Source organism: Copidosoma floridanum, unplaced genomic scaffold (assembly GCF_036245765.1).
Source record: "Copidosoma floridanum isolate Cflo_tuat_1 unplaced genomic scaffold, Cflo_Japanese_pri ptg000008l, whole genome shotgun sequence".
In the NCBI taxonomy this organism is placed as follows: Eukaryota; Metazoa; Arthropoda; class Insecta; order Hymenoptera; family Encyrtidae; genus Copidosoma; species Copidosoma floridanum.
In genome coordinates this window covers 6,039,355-6,063,053 of record NW_028321885.1, presented here as the reverse complement: position 1 = coordinate 6,063,053, position 23,699 = coordinate 6,039,355, and the positions used below count along the sequence as shown (strand labels likewise).

Here is a 23,699-nt window from a genome sequence, read left to right as displayed (position 1 = left end):
ATTTGATGTATACCAAGTTTTGCGACGATCGTCTGATTCGTTTATAAATAAAAAATTAAATAAAAGCTCGACCGAAACGCAACGGCAACGTCGCAAGTGGCGGGAAATTCAAAATGTTCCAGGATGTTGATCAGTAAATATCTCAATATTATTGTAGATATTTATGCATTCACGCATAAAATACAAGCTTACGTGTGTGCGTGAGTGTATGTACAAAACGCCCACCCCTTCCCATAAAAAACAATAAATGTTAATAACACGCTATTTATTTTTTTTTTTTAATTTCAAATTTATTATTTCTTCTTAAGATACAATTTTTTTGCACATTACAAAATCACATGCTCATAGTTTGAATCACTCATCTTAGGCTTTGGGCATTCTTACGAATGAAATCTACAAATAGAAATACAATTGTTACAAGTCTTTCTAATTACTCATTTATTCATTTTCACTACACTTTTATAATAAATCAGTAACAAATACTTACAGCTTTATCACAAAAACATTGATACACGAACGCTGTCGTAACCGACGCAGCACGCAGCAGACGAGCAGACAGTGTAGAGTGTGCAGAGACACCTGATGCGTGTACATGAACACTCACACATTTAAGACCCGTACGACGTTGCCAAATCTTCATTCATCGCTGGTTTCCCCTCACCGCGCAAATGTTTCCCCCCGCTAACACTACCGAACGTCCTTAAAGGTGCAATAAAAATAAGTCATGGTGCTTAAGTATAAGAGAAAAACTGTGGATAAAGGCTGGAATGAATTCCAATTGCAATTTTCAATTGAAAATGTGATTGGTGGTACCTCTTGTAAAGCTGAGGCAGAGAAGTCAGGCATCCCAAGAACGACTTTGAGAAGGAGAATTGCAATAGCTTAGAGTTTAAAAAACATTGTAATTATTTTTCATTCAATTTCTACAACGAAATACCGAAAAATATATATTTCTCTTTATTCTATGTGTATACTGATAGAAAAATATTTATGTCGATATACATATTTATTTATCGATCTGTTATGTAAGTAATTATTAATTTACATAAATTTTCAATTTTTAGACGTAAGTTTAGTAGCAACATTTAAAATAACCTTTTAAATCGACGGCCACTGTACCCCGGGGTATGGCCACCTCTACCCTGGCCCTGGGTAAAATGGCCAGTTTGAGACGCATTCACTTTTTCATATTTAAACTACATTTATTATAAATAAATAACTCAACAAATTGGATACTATTTCTACACATCCGGACCCTTTTATTTGCATTTTTTAAATTATTTTACAATCAAGTAGTCCTTCATAATAACGTGATAAAGTTAGGGTGGCCAGACTACCCCGGTCTCCTTGTCAATCTCGAATTACTTTACAGTTTACTTTCTAAACATACCCACAAATCTCACAATCATTGTGGTGGCTTAATTTGGTGGTTGGTGTTGTACATACGATAAAATGCTACAAGGTCCTTCATTAAATAAACGTTTTTAGACGATTAACTTTTTATTAAAATACTTTTTATTACAACTTCCATACTTGTATACAACAGCCAAAATTTTCCGAAAAGTGCCAAGAAATAATAACTGCAGAAATTGGTAAATTTTTTGAGGTACCTGTAGTATAAGAGATACATCCCTGGTGCAGAAGAATCTCCAGAAATCAATAAATAGTGCAAGCAATAAGAATAAGATACATTATTATTTTAAAACTTTTTTCTCATTGTTCTCTTAAACAAAATTGTTTATAACCCTACGTTTTTTCAAACTCAACTAATTCTTCATGAAAAAATAAATAAATATTTTATTTTCAATTCCTAAAATTTTATTTACTTGTGAAGTCAACTTTTCATGCAAAGATAATACTTTCCTACACTATTTATAATATCTGTACGATTTAGTGACGATTCCTGTAAAAGTACTCCATTACAATCTCAAGTTTTTAGTAGCGAGTTGAAAAAAAATTCAAAAGTTATAACCATAACCTTTTTCATTGTTAACGAACTTAACGTGATTTATTTATGTTATATCTAAATTATAGAGATTTGTTATTATAATAAAAAATATCGCAGCTACCTTAACTTGGGCAGTTGGACTCCTTGTTTTTACTCTTTATTCGTGTGTACGTCCTTATAATTAAAAAGAAACATCATAACTACTGAAAACATAACGGATCAATCGTAAACATATCAGTATTTAGGAATAAACTGATGGATACGTTAAAAACTTCATGTAAAATCGTTATTATTGGAGCTGGAATTGCAGGTTTATCAGCTGCAAATTATTTATTAAGTCACAATGAACCAAATTTTCTCATTGTGGAAGCTCGTTCTCGAATTGGAGGAAGAATTGTTTTTACAAAGCTTGGTATGTTTTTGTACAGTTATTTACGATGAATAAAAGTGACGAATGTCAACTTATGTAAAAATACAGAATTTCTAAGTCCGTCCACAAAGCTTCAAAGCTTACTAATGTTATTTTAAAATTAAAAATCATAGAATTTTCAAACACAATGTATTGTCTGAAAAATAAAATGAGAATTATAATAATCTACATTGCAGGAAGCTATAAGGTTGAATTGGGAGCTAACTGGATTCATGGTATCTTAGGAAATCCAGTTTTTGAACTAGCTATGGCCAATGATTTAGTTGATATTACTAGTTCTCCTACATCTCATAAGATTATTGCAGCAACAGAAAATGGTAAACAAATACCATTTTTAATACTAGAAGAAATTTACACGGCTTATATATGCTTCTTAAGAAGATGTGAAGAATACTTTTTAAGTTCATACAGTCCACCTGAACATATCAAGAGTGTGGGAGAACATATAGCATTAGAAATAAACATTTATTTAGATTCATTAAGAAAAGAGAGTAGAAAAATTAGACAGTTACTTTTTGATTGCTTACTTAAAAGAGAAACTTGTATTACTGGGTGTAATAGTATGAATGACATAGATTTATTACAAATGGGTTCGTATACTGAACTCCAAGGAGGTAATATTAGCTTAACCCATGGATACAGTTCTATTTTGGAACCTCTTTGCAAAGCTATACCGACAGAAAAAATTCTTACCCAGCACGCTGTTAAAAAAATAAGGTAAAATAGTATATTAGCAGTAGTTTTTTCTATGAAATTTAATGTGTATGAAAAAAATTGTAGTATATGATCGAGAAAAAATAGAGTTAGTATGTAAATCTTTGATTACTAGTCGAAAAATGTTACGCATTTTTACAAATACGCCTTTATTGACCGGGAAAGTATCTTTGCTGCCAGATGGTTGAGTCATCTCCTGTATGTTTAAATAGTGGTAACGTAAGAGCTAGTAAGTATGGATCTCAAAATAAGTGATTAGAGAAAACTCCGACAAATTTCGATTGCCTAATGCTGTTTTTTTTCGTTAAGGAGGCTTGGGCGATTTTGAATTAAATGCTGGCTAGGTCTGAAATTCAGAGATTATATAGATAAAGTTTGCTAGATTTTTTTAGGAAAGAAAAATAGGTAGGTCAACTCATTTATTATCGAGAAAATCGCTTGTGAAAATTCGTCATTTTAACATGCAACCTTACGGAACCCGAAATTCAATAGACTACCGTACCGCAATAAAAAGCTGTGGGCCCACACATTAAATTGGTACATGTACTTGAAAGTATAAAGAATCTGTTATTTAAAAAAAAAAATAGGATCAACACGTTAAATTTTGAGAAAAAAGCGAGGAAAACATCGAACATGAGAATTGTTTTGTTCAGGTACTGTGAGTGCGCATGCGCTGTACATTCATAAACATACAAGCATGAAAATTTAAGTCTAACACAAGTATAGGTATATAATAGCAGATGAGAGCAAGAGAGTACAGTGTTGTCAGCTTTATCGTGGCAGGGCCGTCCTCTTTACACAAGGTACCTCGGGAAAACTAATAATTTTTTTAATATCGATTTTCCCAATGACTTTTCCGCGTATTATTGCTATTTTGTTCACACATGTGTATAATCAAAATGATTATAAAAAAAATATTACAAAGAATCATTTGTATGACAAGTACCCCACAGGGGCCCCTCAATAGATACGACATGTCGCCCAATGCACCAAACGCCCAAGCCTCCTTAAGAGTGCCAGAGAGAAGGTAGACTTTCCGAGAAATATTAAGGAACACGACAGCGCTGTTTCTGATCACTCATTACAAAATCAATATTTGTACCCAAGCTTAAAATAATATTTTATGAAATGATTAAAGGCAGGATTTCTTTTTATCAGCACATTTTTTAATTTCCATAAACACATACAAAACATCATTGCAATTTTAAAAATTATCTACAAATTTGAGAACTATCAATTATAATTTCTGTTTCCAACTATAAACTTTATAATAGTATCGATCAGGTTATGTTTCGTAGTCAAAGTATTGCTACAGCTTCCTACTACTGTATATTTGTGTAAAAATTTGTGCTAAAAAACTTATGGGTTAGTTTATACGGGGACACATTCTTTTTAGTTGTGAAAAGGTGTGGTTGCGTTACTAAAAGTATGCGTTCCTATGAATTTTTCTAGCAATATTGTGAAAAAAAAATGCTGTGATTGTGAAAGTGAAAAAGTGTAGTAACCACTTGAGTGATGATATCCATGACATACTAGAAGATAATAAATTACTGTTAAAAAAGATATTTTTCACATAATGTCAAGTAAACAATAATGATTTTTGGAAAAGTTATATGGGTGTTTCGTAAGTGGCTCACTTCTTGTCCAGGGCTCATGCTACTACATGAAACTTAAACTGAATATTCTAATTATATAAAGTTATATTAGAAGTGTTAAACTTTCAAGCTTATATCTTGACTCCTAAATAGAATAATCAAGAAAATATAGTCAAAGTGTAACTTCCGTACACTATACCAATCTCAATTTTATACCTTAAGGCTCCTACTTAAAAAAAAGCTTTTCTGCCATATCCTTGCACATACATTGTTACATGACTGCTGAAACGAAGCTCCATCAATTAAGAAAATAGGTTTGTGGATTTTAGTGCCACCAATCAAAAGTTATAGATTTTTTTTTAAGTTACGAATTTTTGGAAAAAATCTACGAAATCTCATTTTGAGCGATTTTTCTCGCTTCTCTTCAAACAACTAGAACCTTTGAACGGAGGTACTAAATAGAACGAAATTTTTCTTCAATTGATGGGTTCAATCCTACCCAAGCAGAAATAATTTTGTTCGATAAGTTAGTACTATTTATTTTTAAAATTTAGTAGGAAATATAAAAAAATAATGACAGATCTTGAGGTCTAGATTTAAGACAAGTAATAAGTATATTAGTTATTATTTTATTTTGTTCTTGAGATCAAATTGTACGATTGTGTCCATAAAGATTAGTATTTTTTTTTTTTTTTTTTCGTTACATAATCACAAAAAATATTTCTGCTTGGGATAGCTTTCGTTTCATTTGGAACACATTAACTATATGAGTAGCTTAGCAGCACAAATCAGAAAAAGACGTATTTTGTTCGAAAATTAACTAAAATTAACTTTATGAAATCTATTGTAATTAATTTATGGTAAAATTTTTAGTGGGTCAATAAACTTCAATATTTTTTTTTTTTTTTTTTTTTTTTTTTTTTTTTATTAGATTGACTACTGAAATTCATCCCTGGTAAGGTCTGCGCACTTTGCAATCAAGATAACATAAATACTCTTGGTGCTTATGACGTGAACAATAAACTACTGATGGTTCTAAGCTTTCTTACACGTGTTAAGATCAGTAAAGCTACCATCCCCAGAGGGCATCCAAAACCATGTTATATTTAAAAAGAGTTCATAGAAATAGTTTCTAAATGAATACATATAGATGGAATTGAACAAGAAATAATGCCAAGTTTTTTAAATTCTAATAGTATTCTTAAAATGAATTTATAAAAAAATTCAGAAATATTTTAATAGGAATTAGGTAGTGTTTGTAAACTTATCAGGTTATGTCCACTAAAAGGAGTTCCCAACGTCTTTTTAAAGAATTCTTTGACTTTCGTGGCGTTGTTAAATTGCAGCAAATCATTGTTACATTTGAGACCATGTATTTGAGATACAAAGTAAAAATCAACAATTTCTGGACAAAAACGTAGCGAGTATAAAATGCTTAAGAGTTTATTCAATTATTGTTTAAATCTAAGATACAGTTAGGCTAATCATCACGTACTGCTTACTCACCCATGAATTATTTTACTTATCATACAAAATAAATAACTGTTCAGTTACTTATCGCTGGCACTTTCTTGCTCAAGAAATCACTTAATTATTACTCAAATTAAAAAAAAAAAACATTTATTTTTCTTATTGCCAACACTTGCTTACCAAAAAGTTCATTTTATCATCGTATGAAAGTAAAAACTAGTTACGCCACTTACCTTTGCCGCTTACGTGCCTAAAAAGCTAATTCAACTATTATATTAATGTCAAGATAGAGTGAGGCTACTTATCGTTGGCAGTTACTGCGACGTATTAATTGATTTTATTATTATAAAATCTTAAAGAAAGGTGGTCTTATTATTTATATTATAGTGCCAGCGTTTACTTATATAACAATTAACTTACTTATACAAATTAAGAAATAGTTTGATAATCTATTAGCGGCACTTGCCTACCAAAAAATTTGATTGACTGCCATACAAAGTTTAAAAAAAACAGTTGGCTCATGCACCACTGGTAGTTGCTATCTACAATTGTAGTAAATAATGTTTTGCTATTTCTTGCGATGGTTTGCAACGTACAAAATATCTGTAGGAAAAACAATCACAAATTAAAAACTTACGATGTGCTACTAGAAAATATTACATGATTGCTTAGTGCATATAGAGTTATCATATTTTCTGTACAATTTTTATAGTAGTTTATCTTCTTTTTTTAAATTGGTATTATATTTAATGTAATGATCGAAAAATTAAAACAGCATTATTTTTTGTGTTTATAATTTAAATGCATACATCCATCATAATTTTATTGATTGCGAGCAGTGAAAAAAAACTCTTTTTTCAATAAACTTTTTAATCCATCTTTGAATAAATTTTGTTACTTATTTATTTATAAATAAGCTCATTTTCTTGCATGTTGCTTTTTTTCAAAGGTTATGAGTGATTAGTTTTGTTTCCCAGTTTTTAAAATTTGAATTCTGCACTTGAAAACTTTTATTGAGAATAAAATCTCTATGCAAGAATAGGAGATACTCTTATAAGAAAAACTAAGATTTTTCTCATAACTCAGTCAAAAATTATTAGCTATTATTTTAACTATAAATTATAGCTGTATTTACAATAATAGCTATAATTGACTACAAAGTAGCTATAATCATGTTCAAATAACAACTATAAAAAGTAGCTGTTTACAGCTATAAATTTCTAGTGAATTTTAATTAACAGAATTTATTCAATAATCTTTTTTTTGTAAGGTATATCAGTCACATAAGGTGACATTATCTGTATAATAACACTAAAAGTGGGGGTTCAAGTATTTTTGAACAATAAACGAAAAAAATTTTACCAGTAACATTTTTTTGTTTCTTCGTTTCTTCTTATAGTTGTTATTTGTACATGATTATAGCTACTTTGTGGTCAATTATAGCTATTATTGTAGCTGATTATAGCTGTAAATACAGCTATAATTTATAGTTAAAATAATGGCTAATAATTTTTGACTAAGAATGTTTTGCGTTCAAAATATTACCTTAATATTTGTGAATACTAATAGTTTAGAATAATAAATTGCTGTATACTTAAAAAACAAAAAATACAAATTAAGTATTAAAAATTACTTTTTTTTAAGCGTTCTCAAACTCATTCTTACTGAAGAACAGTCAATGTATACATTTTTTAAACATTGCTAATTTTTAAGGTTGCCAGAGAAATATTTTTTTTATAATTGTAAATAAATACGTACCCTTATCTACTCATTTATTCAATAATTTATAACCTATTGATTTAATTAGATATAATGCTAAAAACACATTTAAAGAAAATTATTAAAGCATAAATATCGTGATGACAAAAAAAATATGTCTCACGGAATTGATCCCACGATCTCTGGGATTAAGAACTAACATCTAACCGCTGTGCTATGAGCACTCAGGTTTATCATTTCAACAAAATTACATTGGTTCATTGGCCTACCCAGGTGCTGATGATATTGTCTTGACCTTAATTCAATTATGATATAAGCTTACTTATTCAAAATCTAAAACTGATTATTTATTTTAGAAATATTATTTTTATTATATGTACTAAATCAGTAACATGTAAAATACTCATTCACAAAAGTGCAAATTTTTGTTAGCGTCAATCTGATAACTCTATAGAATAAAATGAATTTGTAACTTTAAAAAAAATTTTTTAGTGTACATATTTTATTATAACCTCTTTTTATTACAACAGAAAAAGAATTTTATTCAATAATGCAGGATAACATTCAATCATTACTTTTAAAGAACTTATACTATGATAAGGAAAATTCTATGATAAATAAAAAAAAATAAATAAGATACTATGATTAAGAAAAGTAACTTCTTATTAAGTATTGTAAGAAATAAGAAAAAATAAGATCAACTACATGTTGAATGAATCAGGGTTGCCTGAATACTCGTACTGCTATGTCGTTCAGTGGTAGAGCTGCAAGCTATTATTTGGAGGGCTCGAGTTCATGGCTTGAGGGCTGTATTTTTTTTATAAATATTTAATTATTTTTCTTCATTTAATAGAACACACAATGAATTATGTCAGAATTCTATTATTTGGACATTACTTGTTAAGTTTATTAATTCAGATTAAGTTCATATGTCATTCATAGTAAGGAATTCAAATGAATTCTGTTGGTATACTGGGAAGGTTCTGGCTCACCTCCTCCCTCCTCCCTAGGGTGACCTCTGGGTGTGGTAATAGGGGGAGCTATAGTGCGAGGCTATAAGGCTGTCCCCTTAGTGGATAGCTGTCGTTACTCTGAGTGGAGGTGGTTGATTACTATTAATGTATTTTAGTTGCAATTGTCGTGAAGGCAATCTGGATATGAGCAATGATACTGGGTCAAGAAATAAGAGGAACACTTTGTTACAAAAGAAAGATTTATATAAGTATATTGGTATGAGAGTGCTTAATACAGGCGTGCTTTTGGACTCGTGTCTCGTGATCGACTGACTCTACGCTCGTGCGCTTGGAGAGCCGTGACTTACGATACATGTGTGTAAGAGCGCAGGTAATACAAAGACGCGTAGCTGACTGCGGCGCTGTAGATGACATATATATATAAGGAGCCCCAGAGACGTGTACTCAACAATTACATGTGACATACTTGTGAGAAGGCTTCCTTTAATCACTTACCTACATTCATGTATAAAAATGTACACATGTGTACGCACATGTATAAATATGTGATCGCTCGTGCTAATATTTTTCAAGTTATCATGTGTGTAGACATCAATGAAATAAAGCTAGTAAGCGTACAGTTGTATCATGCACTTTTCCGCACAGCCCTATAAACATTATAGTAGAGCACTGTGTTATCGCAAGTTAGACCCCACAGACGTATGCAATACTTCTCTAAATAAGAACGCCTTTCAAAGGACTTTGGCTTGTTTTGCTCATTGAACTGTACTTGAAAATGGTTTGACAGTCTTACAGCTAATGACATTTCTAACATATACTATGAATGAAAAAAATTATAATTTGAATGCGTCTTGGAAAAAGATTTTCAGTTAATGAAATGCTGCCACTTGAGGAAGTAGTGGAGTCCCAAACTCCAGAAGACGATCTTGAGCCTGTCATTAAAAGTGCGATTATTTCCGTAACAAACGAGAATTATAAAATTATATGCAATGTAGTGGTGAAGGTATTAGTTTGGCCAAACTATTACGTATATAGATCATTATAAAAAAACTTGGGCAAGTAAAGAGTCATTTTGACCCTAGATACAATTAGTGTTATTATTACTTTTTTTCGCTCTATCATAATTTGTAAGGTAAAAGCTAAGAGAAAAAAGAAGTGGCACCTCCTACGTACGTAAGCATCTCTGAATATGTACACATTTCAGATTTTTAGTGGTTACGGTAATAACATACTTTTTCAGAATTAAGATAATTTTGATGCTTTTCAGAATTTTCCTCAAGTTTCTTACGCTACTTTTTTACTTTTTCTCTATTTTTGGCTGATTTTATATTTTTTTCTGTGAAACTTTTTTTTCACTTATTCTATCAATTGAATGTTTCACTTTTTTTACTTTTGCTTTTATTTCTTCGTTAATTTCGAAATTTTTCCATTTTACGAAACTTTGAATAGTTTTTCTCAAAACTGGGACTATTCTGAATCTTTAAATCTGTAACCTGCGAAAAAAAATATACAACAGTATTTTAAATATAAAAATTAACAGTAAAATTTATTTTTTGAGGGGTTACGGTATTGACAGTTACAGTAATGACAAATCGTCTGAAAAAATGGATTTCTATGCTAAATAATTATTTTAAAATGTTTTTTACACATTTATAACTTATGCTTACCATTTAATTCGATTTCTCATCACTTAAAATATGTTCATACACCTTGACGATAAGATAAAACCGGTTACGACCGATTTCGTTATTTTTTCAAGTGCACGAAAAAAAAGACTGTCGCAAAAAAAGACTTTTTCAATTTTTTAATCACCTTCCATATTTGTCAACATAGTCCATACAAATAATGATAGATAAAGTTGGAGGCCACCCCACTGAAGTCGAAAAAGCGATTGTACGTACTGCAAGAGCTTGTGTGAAAAGTTTGAAATAAAAAAAATATATAGACAAAATTCAAAAGACAATATATACTACGGAAAATTTTCTAAGAATTTTTTTCACCATACAGTTAAGTAGGTATTTGACTTAAGATTAAGATATTTTGATAAAAAAAATTGTAAAATCGAAATTTTTTTTTAATAATCGTAGAAAATGTTAAATTCTTCTTGGATACAGGCTACAGTAATGACATGTCAACATTATATTCTTTGTTTAAGCTTGCAAACTATACCTGATTCGAGATTTTTTTTATAAATGCAAAAAAACACGATGACTTTTAATAAAATTTTCGTATACAAATATGATATTTAACAAATAAAGTGTTTGTAAAGAGTAAGGAATGTCCAAGTTTTCTTACAATGACCCATATACTATTGTATCCATTCAAATAAAATTAGTGAGTTCGAATGAGAGTATCCAAACACTTTTTCTGGCACCTACCGATGGTATAAATACAGTACTTTCTATTCTGTAAGAGGACCGGTGCATATGTTGGTGTATTTCAGTGAACACGAATATGCACCTTTGAAGGTAGTAACTTTACCAGAGTTCCAGCATACAATGGGGGAGGATCTCATTTATCAAAAGCGTGACTTCATTAATAACAACAGGTAAAATTTTGAATGAAAATCTTACACAACTTTGATTTTCTATAACTTTTACTCTGCACAGCTTTTATCCCAATAGGTTTTTTTCTTACGGAATTCAATAACGGATTGCATTAGCAGCACACGAATAATCATTTTTTTTAAGCGATAGAAACTCAAGTGATTATGTTATGTGCTTACGAAGAATCAACAATTATTTTGGAGTGATAAAAACAGAACAGTATTACAAAAAGTGATTTCAAAATTGTATTAGTAACTATTTGTTAATTCTTTTTTTTCTTTTTTTCTAAAGTTTAATATTTTGTGTAAAAACATTTTACCTGCGATGATGTATTTTTTACTAAAGAATATAAATGAATATTTTTTGACAATATAATAGGTGTTATTTATGGTTTACTCATTTTAGACGCAGTACCTTAACAATAAATAGAGCAAGCTGATACATTTGAGATTTAAGATTTTTAGGATGATATGTAAATAAACTTTAATTATAAAAAAAATTTTAATTTAATACATATATTTGTAGCAACTTATAAAAAATACAAAAAAATTATTTTAGTCCTAGCAAGAATGAGAGTGATTGTTCCATTAGAAAATTACACCAGCACTTGTATGCTGTTACTAAAAATGCTCACTAAATTTACATTTATAAAGATAATACAGTCATTTATTTAGAATACACCATAGAGTGTACTGTGAAAAATATTCAGCAGTATATTATGCCATCACATCGCATTCTGAGTATGGGATACTCAACAAAGGCGTTAATGTGTAGTACTTATAGGGCACAAAAAAGTCTGTGTGGAAAGAAATTTTTTGCACATAGTAAAGCTCATAAAAATGAATTGATTCTGTGCTCTTTGGTGGGACGTAGTATTAAACCAGTTACGCATAGTTTTGTAGATGCACTTAATACTTACAAAAAAAATTCTAAAATGCTTCCCAGTTAGTGTATCGTGGATCGACTTAATACTGCTAATACTGATAGCGACTCTGAAATTGATAATAATGTTGATGCTGTTATGTATGGGGCAAGCAAATTAATTAAAAGAACATTTGTAGAGTTACTTAGTTTATGTATTAATCTGAGTTGAATAGAAAGGTACACTATCGGTAGATAAAGAGTAGTGAGAGCTGCACGGTGAGAATCGTTCCTTTTAGAAGTCAGTTTCCATCTTGAACCATACGTAAGGCTAGGTGCTACATCGAAGTTGGAAACTAGTGAGAGAGCAACATTATGAATTTAATAATCCCAATACACAACATTTCCTCCCTCCTTTTTTATTTCTTGATGGTTTAAATGTATTAGGGAGAATAACGCTGCGGCGGCCGTCGTTCTCTTTTTGATCGTCGTACAGGTGCATGGTCAACCTGGGGGGGTGGAGTTCTCCGTGGTGGGGCGGTATCTCTTGTGGTGGAGTTCTTGGTGGTGTTGTAGGTACCGGGATCTCTGGTATTGGTTGCTGGTTGTGACGTCGAAGCGGAGCAGCTGGCTGTTCGTAGTAGTGTGTACGTTGCTTGTACTTATCTACCGCTGCTGGATCGGGTACTGGCTCTTCCGCTGATTCCTCTGAAACTCTAAGCTCTTGATGATAAGCTTGGATCTGGTCCACATGACGTTTGTAAATCTTGACACTGCCTTATATTTCGTAGTACAGGTCACCAACTTTCTTGACGATGACTCCTGGAATCCATCTGTTTAAGCGAGTGTTACCCAAAATGAAGTAAACAAGTTGTCCTTCCTTGAAAAATCTATAGGTTGGATTGAAGGTCACTTGCTGTTTCTCGGTAATTCGAGTTTTAGTTGGTTGGGTCTCACCAGATCCAGTCGAGTACGTGGTACTCGGTTCAAAAACAGCTGAGCAGGTGGCTGTCCTGTAGTAGAGTGTGGGGCCTTCCTGTACTGCCTCCAAAATTGATTCAGATTGCGATGAAGCGAGCCTGTTGAAGTTCCCATTTTCTGTAACGAGTCCTTCACGGTCTGCACATGCCTCTCCACTTGGCCATTGGTGACTAGATGGTACGGTGCCGATAGCTTGCGATGTTTCACTCCACTTTGACACAAGAATTGCTGGAATTCTTCAGATACAAATTTTCGTCAATTATCTGATACGACAGTGACCGGAGCTCCGTAAGCTGCAAACAGCTTATCGAGGATAGCTGTGGTTGCTGCAGTCGTAGTCAAGCTAGTCAGTCTAACCTCCATCTATTTGCTGTAGGCATCCACGATGATCAGCAACATCTTTTTAGCGACAGGCCCAGCATAATCAATGTGTATACGTTCCCACGTTTCTTTGGGATATTCCCAATGGTGCTCTCGAAATTTCGTTGGAGCATGTGCACGTCCAGCACACACGGTATATGCCTTAGCAATGCCTTCAATATCGGCATCGATGCCAGACCAGTAAACGAACGACCGGGTCAGGCCTTTCATTTTCACTATTCCGATGTGGGCTGCATGAAGGTCTTCTAGGATAGTTTTTCGGAGAGTAGGTAGAATAACCACTCTGTGCTCCAGTAGCAGGCAATCAGCTAAGGGAGTGTAGTTGCTCTCTGACGTCTTATAACCGTGGCGATCAAGGTCCTGACCACTAGTTAGCAGCTGTGCTATTTTTCCTAGGTGCTGGTCCTTTATTGTCTCTTTAGCAATCTGCTCAGCCCTCACTGGAAGTTGAGAGAGCTGGTTTACCATGAATTGGTCACACTCGTCCAGCTTCTCCATTTACTCCTCCACGTAAGCAGAAATTGAGTTCACGTTATTTTTTGTAGTAGTTGGAGGCAATCTAGAAAGAAAATCAGCATTGGCGTTTGACTTTGCTGGTTTGAACTCAACCGCGTAATTAAAGTGAGCCAAATAGTTGGCGTAATTTGCCATCCTGCTGATGCACAACACTGGAAGCGATTTCTCTGGGTGCAAAATCTGAGTCAGCGGTTTGGGCCTCCTTGTCGATTTGGGGGCACTTTTGCTCTGGTGACGTCATGGTGCGTGCAGCATACGCAATTGATCGTTCCGTCTCATCGTCGAGCCGGTGCGATAAGATAGCTCCCAGTCCGACCTTGCTCGCATCTGTAGTCAAGACTAAAGGAATTAATGGGTCATAAGGCATCACGACCTGTGGAGAGACCAAAATGTTTTTAAGTTCCAGGTAAGCCTTCTTTGCATCAGGAATCCATTAAAATGGATCTCTCAAGAGCATATCATGGAATGGACGAGCTCTCGTAGCAAGATCAGGTATGAAGGCACTGTAGTACGTTGCCTTTCCAATGAAGAGCTCTAAGTCTTGCGGTGTAACAGGAACGGGTGCATTTAAAATTGCATGGATGTGTTTATCCGACTTATGTATGCCCGTTGCATCAATTTTGTGGCCTCAAAATTCAATGGCAAGTGCAGCGAAAGTGCACTTGGCTCGATTCATATGGAGCCCACTCTTGTATAACTTGGTTAGCACCACATCCAGAGTCTGCAGCAAGCCATCCAGTGAATCAGCAAAAAGCATAAGATCATCAAAGAAGTTGAGCACTCCTGGAATACCTTTGATGAGTGACTCAATCCTGCGCTGCCAAATTGCTGGGATGTTTGCTGCGCCGTAGACCGCTTTGCCCGGACATATGAGACTGTGAGTTGGCGTATTCAGTGTTAACGCCTCACTGAATTTATCATCTACTGCTAGGTGAGTATATGCGTCTGTAATATCTAAGTGACAGAATACTTTTGCACCGTGCATCTTGTTAAAGATATCCTCCTGTCTTGGAATAGGATGCTCGTCGATTACAATTCTTGGATTTAGCGTGGATTTGTAGTTGCCTGTGATGCGTATCAGCCCATTCTTTTTCATAACGACGTGAGTTGTCGAGGCCCATTTGGAGTGATCGACGCGCACATAACACCCTGATGCAATTTTTTTTTTCTATTTCCTTGGCGTAAACATCCCTCAGAGCGTATGTAATTTCTCTGGCCCTTGCAAAGACAGGTATAGCTCTCGGCTTTAGATGCATTGTGATCGGAGAGCCCACCAACTTACCAGCAGATAGGCTGAAAATCTTATCATGTTTGCGCAGCAGCTCCTCCAACCGCGCAGCCTGCTCTTCCGATAACTCTGGTGCCGCAGTTGTGAGGTTATGAATCTGGCGTGGAGCAAAAATCTTAAAAACGATTACCGTGTGTAGTCAAAGAAAGAGTAAAGAAGCATAAGACGTGGGTTAAAAAAAGGATATCTTACAATTAGGGCCTTTTTAATAGAACTTTATTCATCCTATGACAATTAAAGGATCATCATCATCATCATGATCAGTATCATCATCATCATCATCCTTATCCTCATTGTCATCATCATCGTCATCACCACCACCACCACCACCATCATCATCATCATCATCAAGTTGACACTCTAATAATAGAAACGAAGAAACAAGGAGTTATTAAGAGATCATCAAGTTCTTGGTGTTCTCTAGTCGTCCCAAGAAAAAGAATGATGGTACTACAAGATTTTGAGTTGAGATCTGGAAAGTAAATGCACTGACGATTAAAGATTTATATCATTTTCCACAATCTGATGATATTTTAGATAAATTATTAGGAGAATCGTGATTTTCTACCTTAAATTTGAAGAGTGGCTACTTGCAAATGAAAATCAAGAAGGAAGATAGAAAAATCACAGCTTTCTCTGTTGGACAAAGGTTGTGGCAATTCAAAGTCATAGCATTTGAATTATGTTAATGTATCAATGGCTTTTGAAAAGCTTATGGAGGAAGTACTTGAAAAATTGCTATTTAAAATTGGCTTAGTTTATTTAGTTAACACCATAGTAATTGCAGACTCGTTTGGAAAAAAGTTAATAAATATGGAGATGTTTCTTCGATTTCCAAAAGCTAATCTTCGAATGAATAAAAAAATGTGTAATTTCTTTTAAAGAGAAATTTAATTTCTTAATCTTAATGTATCAAAAAAAGGAAAGAAGACGGATTCAGAAGATATTAAGACTAATTGGGAATGAACGAATCCAAAAACAAAGAAACGTACGTCAGTTTGTAGAATTTTGCTCGTATTAAAGATGATTTAACGAAGACTTTTTAAACATTGCTAGACCTCTCCATAGTTTGACATTAAAAAACGTACGGTTTTAATAGTCTTAAAAAGGCAGGAAGAATTTCTAAAATTGAAGGGCGTTCTTACATCTCCTTCCGTTCTGGCTTTTTCTAGGTTAAGTTGTACATTTACCTTAGATACCGACGTATCAGATCATATGGTTTAGTTTTGTTTCAGAACTAAGTCGGTTAGATAGAGTTATAAAAGATTATCATTTATTGTACAGGCCATCGGAAAATAATTATTGTATAACTCATGGGAAGTTATTAGCGATTGTAGGGTCAGTGAAACATTTTTATCATTACTTATGCGAAGAGTAATTTGTAATTAGAACAGATCATGCCTTCTTAACTTCGTTGTTATCATTCAAAGAGTTGGATGACCAGCTAGCTGGATGGGTTGAATTGTTAGGTCCGTACAAATTCAAGATTTTTTATAGAAGATGAACAATTACGGAAATTCAGATGGATGATCCCGACGACCGTGTGAAGATAAATCTTGCAAGAACTGCTTTCCGATTTAAAAAAAAAGCTTAAAGCAGAGAATAACACAAGTGGTCGATTTTTTTTTGTTTAAAAAAGGAGATAAGGCTCGTAAAAACATCAGATGGAAGACGAGACAATAAGAATAATTATTGACAATAAGAGAACTAACACTCAACCAGATTGGCAGAATATTGCTTCAAAATAAGAATTTACCAAAGTATACTGAAATGAATGAGACTCATTATTAAGGATAGAGTTTTATATAAAGAATAGATTTCACCAAGCTTGAAGACCAAGACTCTACAATTAGTAGTTCTAAGAAAGAAGATAGATAAAGTTCTATGAGAAGTGCACAGTTCACCTAGAGGAAAATACTTTGGAATTAACAAGACACTGGACAAGATATGGAAGCGGTTTTGCTGGACTACTTGTAAGAAGGATGTTGAGAATTGGTGTCATCCGCGTATGTTTTTGTGTAGCAAGAAAACGTCCATCAGACAAAAGAATTAGTGAAATGAAAGTTTTTCAATTTGTAATTTTTGAGAAACTTCAGATGGATGTTTTGGGCCTTTTCCCAACTGTTTCGTTAGGCAACAAATATTTCCATTTCATGATAGATAATTTCACCAAAGGGGTAGAAGCTTTTCCCTTATAAAACGTGAGGATAAAAACAATGACTCAAATTTTTGTTAATAAAGTGTTTTGTCGTCATGGTGTTCCCTTAATAGTACATACTGATCAGGGTATGAATTTCGATTCTCATCTAGTAAAAGAATCAGCAGAACTTTTAGGAATCAAGAAACCATGAACTACACCTTTTGACCTATAATTAAATGGTCAGGTGGAATACCAGCATCAGACAATTTTTAATTATTTATCTAAATTCGTAAGCAAAATCAAAATTATTGGGATTTTTGGATCTCACTATTTTTGTTAGCTTGCAGATATTTTACACATTCAACGACCGGGTTCTCTTCAGCTGAGATATACATTGGTGATGATATCTGACTTTCACTGGATCTGATGAGAAGACCTCCTCTGGATGATCGTGCTAAAGTTTTGTCATCGGAGCATTATGTACAAAAGCTAAGAAAGAAGATGGTAGAAATCCATGATTTTACAAGAAGTACCATAGCTGTAACAGATAGCAAGATCAAGACCCATTACGATCAGTGATCGAGAAAAGTTGATTTTCTACAAGGACAAAAAGTTTGGTTTTATAATCCACAAAAAACTAAAAGAGAGAGTCTAAAACTGCAGAGTAACTGGGATGGTCTATTTAAAGTTGTCAAGAAGATCAATGACGTTGTCTACGCCATTAGGAAGTCACCAAACCATAAAACAAAGATAATGTATGTGAACAGAACTATGTATTCTGACATAGCTATGTATTTGACCCAACAAGTAGATAAAGATACGTAGCTTTGTTTATGAATTTTCCACGCCATCGAATCTCCGAATAATCTAATTACATAACCACATGTCGTTAGCGAATTTTTACAGTCTGCAAAAGTTGCATCCGAGTAGGCCACTAAACAGTCAGTACGAGCTCTGTAGTGCAAACCTTAGTTTATAGTACCTTTAAGGTATCTAAAAACTCTTTTAACCATTTCCCAATCGTTTGTTCTAGTATTTAACTGATAGTGGCTCAGGATATTGACAGAATATGTAATATCCGGGTGGGTGGTATTGGCTAAATATAGAAGACTACCGACGGCTTCTCGATAGGGAACTCTCAATTTCGATTTGGTATTGCTAACAGTCATCTCATCGAATGTGTCTTCACGATCACGCCTTTTTCGTATGGCTACTTGAATTGATATCAGAGGCGAGCGTTTGGCATATTCTTTATCAAATTTAAATCTTTTTAAAATGTTATTAATATAATCAGTTTGAGAGAGAGTTGTCCATTTTTTATCTCGATTTCGATTTATGGTTATACCAAGAAAGCTTTTTGCTTTGCCAAGATCTGTCATTTCAAATTCTCCTTGTAATTTATTTTTAACGTCGTTCAGTTTTACCGCATCGTTGCTGGCTACTATTATGTCATCGACATACAAAAGGAGTATTAATAATTTACAATTTTCTTGCCAGGTATAAACACGGTTCAGAAGGATGAACGGACTAACCAATTTTAATAGCAGCTTTAGTAAAGCGCTCGTTCCATCTTTTGGGACTAATTTTTAATCCATATAAAGATTTTTGTAATATGCAAACTTTTGTTTTTTGAATTTCTGCCGAATACTCTGTCCCATCTGGGATTTCCATATAAATTTCTTTATTCAAGGTTCCATTTAGAAAAGCGGTTTTAACGTCAAATTGTACTATGTCTAAGTCAAATTTATTAATTATGGCTATTACTGCTCTGACCAAAGCCAATAGAGACACTGGTGCATATGTTTCTGAGAGATCATAAACATTTTTATCTTTGAAACCATGAATAACTAATCAAGCTTTACATTTTTCATTTCCATCCTTATCGAATTTTTTCTTAAGTACCCATCTTGAATCAACAATGATTGGTTTTTTATTTTCATTTTCCATCGAATTTTTTTGCCTGTCTACAAATTTTCAAACTTCATTTTTTGTCATTGATTCTAATTCTTCTCGAATAGCTGTCTGCCATAACCGACAGTCAGTTAAATCCATAGCTTCTGCGTATGAAGAAGGATCCTCATTAATTTTGGCCAGCAAAGCATATGTCTCGTCAGATTTAGAAACAGATAAATCTATATGAATTACATTTGTCGTTTTATAATAAAAATCCTGCAAATCAAATTACGTTAGAAGTGAACTTACATTTTTATTTTTTGAATCGAATACTTTATTGTCAAATGTATTAACGTCGAATAATCTATTATTTTCTGCTAAATTGATATTGAGATCCGCAAAACTACAATCAATTACTGGAGTATCAGAAGCACTGGTTGTTTCTAGAATTATATTCTTTTTCGGTCTACCTCTCTTCCTTTTTTCTCCCTTCGTTTTGCTGATCTCTAATTCAATGTCCTGTTTTTTATCGAATTTAGTAAACTAATTTTCTTGATTTATATTACCTGATACATATTCCCGGTATAAAATACTGTTCTTTCTGTATATGTCACTGTAAACTAATTTTTCATTAAACTTAACATCTCTACTTTCATAATATTTTCCATGTTCTGGTTTGAAAAAGATATATCCTGATCTTGTATAACCTATCAAGATTACTCTTCTTCCTTCAAATCTAAATTTGGGACCTACTTTTCTTTGTACTTTAATATAGGCCACGCAACCAAAACGTTGAATTTGATTTATATCGAACTTATAATTTGGAGCGAATTTTTGAATCGGGGTTATCATATTAACAGATCTGTGTGGGATTCTATTATATGCAAGCACAGCAACATCAAGGGCCAAATCCCACATATTTTTCAGCAAGCCAGAACCATACATCAAGGCTCGAATTCGTTTTTGTATAGTTTGATTGAATCTTTCGGAAGTACCGTTGTGTTGTGGGGTATCAAGGCTCGCTAACTGTAGTTTAGCTCCTAAATTTTCCAAGACTTCTAAAGTATACCCACCTGTAAACTCAGTGCCCTGATCTGAGCGTAAATAGCATACTGTAGAATTGATTCCAAGGATATTTCGTCTACTTTTAACAAAGAGTTCGAGATATTTACCTGTCTTACTCTTAGCAACCATAGGACATGCAGCCGCTAATCTCGAATAATCGCCTATGAATACGTATATAAACTTATATTTTCCGGGGTAAGAAGTAGGGGTAATAATTCCCATTGTATCAGAATGAATGATTTGTAAAGACTGAGTAGCTTGAGTTCGAATGGATTTAAATGGAAGACGCACAGTGCGGCCGAAGGCCGCTTTCTGCGGCCAAAACTCAAAAATAACAGTTTTTAGTTAGGGTTTTTTTGTCATCAAGTTGGCTGAAGAAGTCCCCTAAAAGACGAAAAATGTTCGGAGTGAGGTCCCTTGCCTCGAATTCTTTCCATAATCTTAGTCTGAATGTGGCCGTTACAGCACGTGTAGCCACGCGTAGGGAAAATCGATTAATAAACGCTTGCATTGAACACGTGTGAAAGTTTTTACTGAAAAGTAAACCTTAAACAAAAAAACGGATTCTACATCTAAAGGTAAGTACAATATTTTAAAAAATTTTTAATTATAGAATACTAAATAGTAAATTGTTAAAAAGAGATATGCCCAAACTGTCTTTTATTATTATTAACTTTTTTGTTATCTACACAGTCGAGTGAAAGCTTTTTTATCTTGATAGATCCTGCTCTCTCAGTTATTGAAAGTTGTTAATAATATTATTATGCACCAAAAAAAAATTAGCGGCCGTAGCTGCCCGTTGAGTTTTTTAGTACATTTATTTACAAGAATGAGCAAGTGAGACTGCGCATATACGCACCTGGAGCTACCTAATATAACTGTGATGTGCCTGTGCACACGTGTGTATGTATAAGCCTTTCTGATTTCTCGTGCACGCGCCACGCCAGGAACTTACCCACACATACACACACATATACACACACACACCCGATGTACAGTTGCCATAACATAAAAGATCAGAAGTGCCTCATGTTTGAAACGAATTCACAGTAAATATTCATAGTGAATATTTATTATAAAAGTTTTGTTTGTTTTTTTAGGATCCAGTACTTCAACGGAAGATGAAATAACAAAATTGAAGCTGTTCAATATAGTAAATAAAGAAATTAAAAAAGACATCAGGGATATATACATATATATACGTTTGAAGTTACTAGTATTGTTAAGTAAATAACAAATGTTAAGGAGGCTAGTAAAATAAGCAGCAGTATTTATTAGAACAAAAGTTGAAAGAACAAATAAAATTCATTGAGATCAACATATTATGGCATTTTCATTAAAACTTTTCCAAAAATTAAAAAAGTCTTTGTTAAGACATTTCTTTTATATTTTCGAGATTGCATATTTATGTGTATCTTTAGGAATCTCTTACAGCTGGTGTGAAGGAAAAGCTGGGGCAATGAATCACTCTCCGTTTATTGAAACATATGTATTAAGCTTTTAATAGATACAAAAACGTACGTTTAGTAATAGTAACATATGTGCGCCGAGCCTGTCAGGCTAAATCTGAGATTCTTTTTCCTCCTGGCTGGGTCCCACAGCTGAGGCGGCACGATGATTGGTCGGCTGGGTTCGCGCTGATTGATGAACGTGATAGAGCATTGGCTCGGTGCTACTGAGGAGCGGATTTGGAGTTGTTTGGTGCTTTGGTTTGAGGTTGGCGAGCTCGTTTTATTTGATCGATCAATCTCGGCTGTCTCAAGATGTGCTGGCTTGAATTGATCCGTTGATACTACTCGGGGCTTACCGTCGATTTCGATTGTATACGTTCTGTCGTTGTTTCTAGGGATGACACGGTGTGGACCTGTGTATGGCAGCCCTCAATGGCTTTTTAATTTTGTCGACAGATTTGAATACATGTGAGCAAGTTGGAAGCTCCTTGAACACAGAAGGACGCTGTAGCGTGTGATGTGCCGCTGAAACGGGCTTCAATGATTTAAAAAGTTGTCGCAGGCCTTTTATAAAGGTGTAGTTGTTCGTTGTAGAAGTCGTTGTAATGAAAAAATCCCCTGGGACTCGTATCAAAGTTCCATAAACCATTTCTGCTGTGGACGCTTTCAATTCTTCGTTGTATGCTATTCTAAGGCCGAGGAGAACCGTTGGTAGACCGTCGATCCATGGGAGCGTCGAACATTTTAAAGCGGCCTTGAAAGAACGGTGGAAACGTTCGATCATACCATTAGATTGTGGGTAGTATGAGATAGTTTTCACGTGTATTACGGCGAACATCTTGGCCAGCTCCTGAGAAAGTTTTGACTCAAATTGTGCCCCTTTATCCGAAGTTATGAAAATCAGGGTGCCATGTGCACTGATCCAATGTGACATCGCTTGTGCCACTGTGTTGGCTCGTATATTGGGAATCGGTTATGCGTTACCTCGAAAGTTGTTCAGCGAAGTTGGCGTGGTAGGTACGACCTGACTACGTTGTGCGCGATGTCGCACCAAATCGGGTATCTATCTAGGATTAATTGCTGTAGTTGAAGGCTGGAGTTGTCGCAAAGGTCGTGGAGTTTCACATCTGACGCTTGAGCTGTGGCAATAATGGCTGCGCTGAGCTTGATGGGCATGGAGACAGTGGTGATGTCCGGAGTTGCTTGGTTTGGAGCTGTAAGGTTGCAGGTGTTTGGCATCTTTTCCGGCGCGCCAATAGTGTCCATAGGGATCTCGTTCTCTGACTGGCAAGTACACGACAATGCGTCTGCAACAACGTTGTCCCTGCTTCGAGCGTGTTTCAGTGTTGTGTTGAAACGAGAAATGAACTTGAGGCAATGGACTTGTCTTGGTGAAGCCGTGTCTGAGCGTTGCTGGAAAGCGTAGATCAGAGGACAGTGGTCTGTGTATGTGGTAAACGAGCGGCCTTTGAGAATCCTCTGGAAGTGTTTGATCGCCGCACTGATGGCTAGGAGATCTCAATTGTACGTGCTATAGCATTTCTGAGTGAGGTCCAATTTTCTAGAAAAAAAACCAATTGGACGCCACATGCTATCCGGCTATTGCTACTTCAAGACGGCTCGAATAGCTTCGTCAGAGGCATGTATTTTGAGTGTTAAAGGCGCGTTGGTCTGCAGAACGGTGGTGCAAGCGGCTTCCACTATAGAATCCTTGCAGCGCTGAAAAG

General features: G+C 34.3%; 1 protein-coding gene across 1 annotated transcript in view; it reads left to right on the top strand.

Moving 5' to 3' along the window:
• Positions 1-2,179: 2,179 nt before the first annotated feature.
• Positions 2,180-23,699, top strand: part of LOC106645021 (peroxisomal N(1)-acetyl-spermine/spermidine oxidase) — a 62,816-nt gene continuing 41,296 nt past the window's right edge. Inside the window, exons 1-2 of the mRNA XM_023391709.2 lie at positions 2,180-2,360; positions 2,555-3,095. Coding sequence (XP_023247477.2) covers positions 2,204-2,360; positions 2,555-3,095 — 698 coding nt within the window. The 5' untranslated portion in view covers positions 2,180-2,203. The remainder of the gene's footprint in view (positions 2,361-2,554; positions 3,096-23,699) is intronic.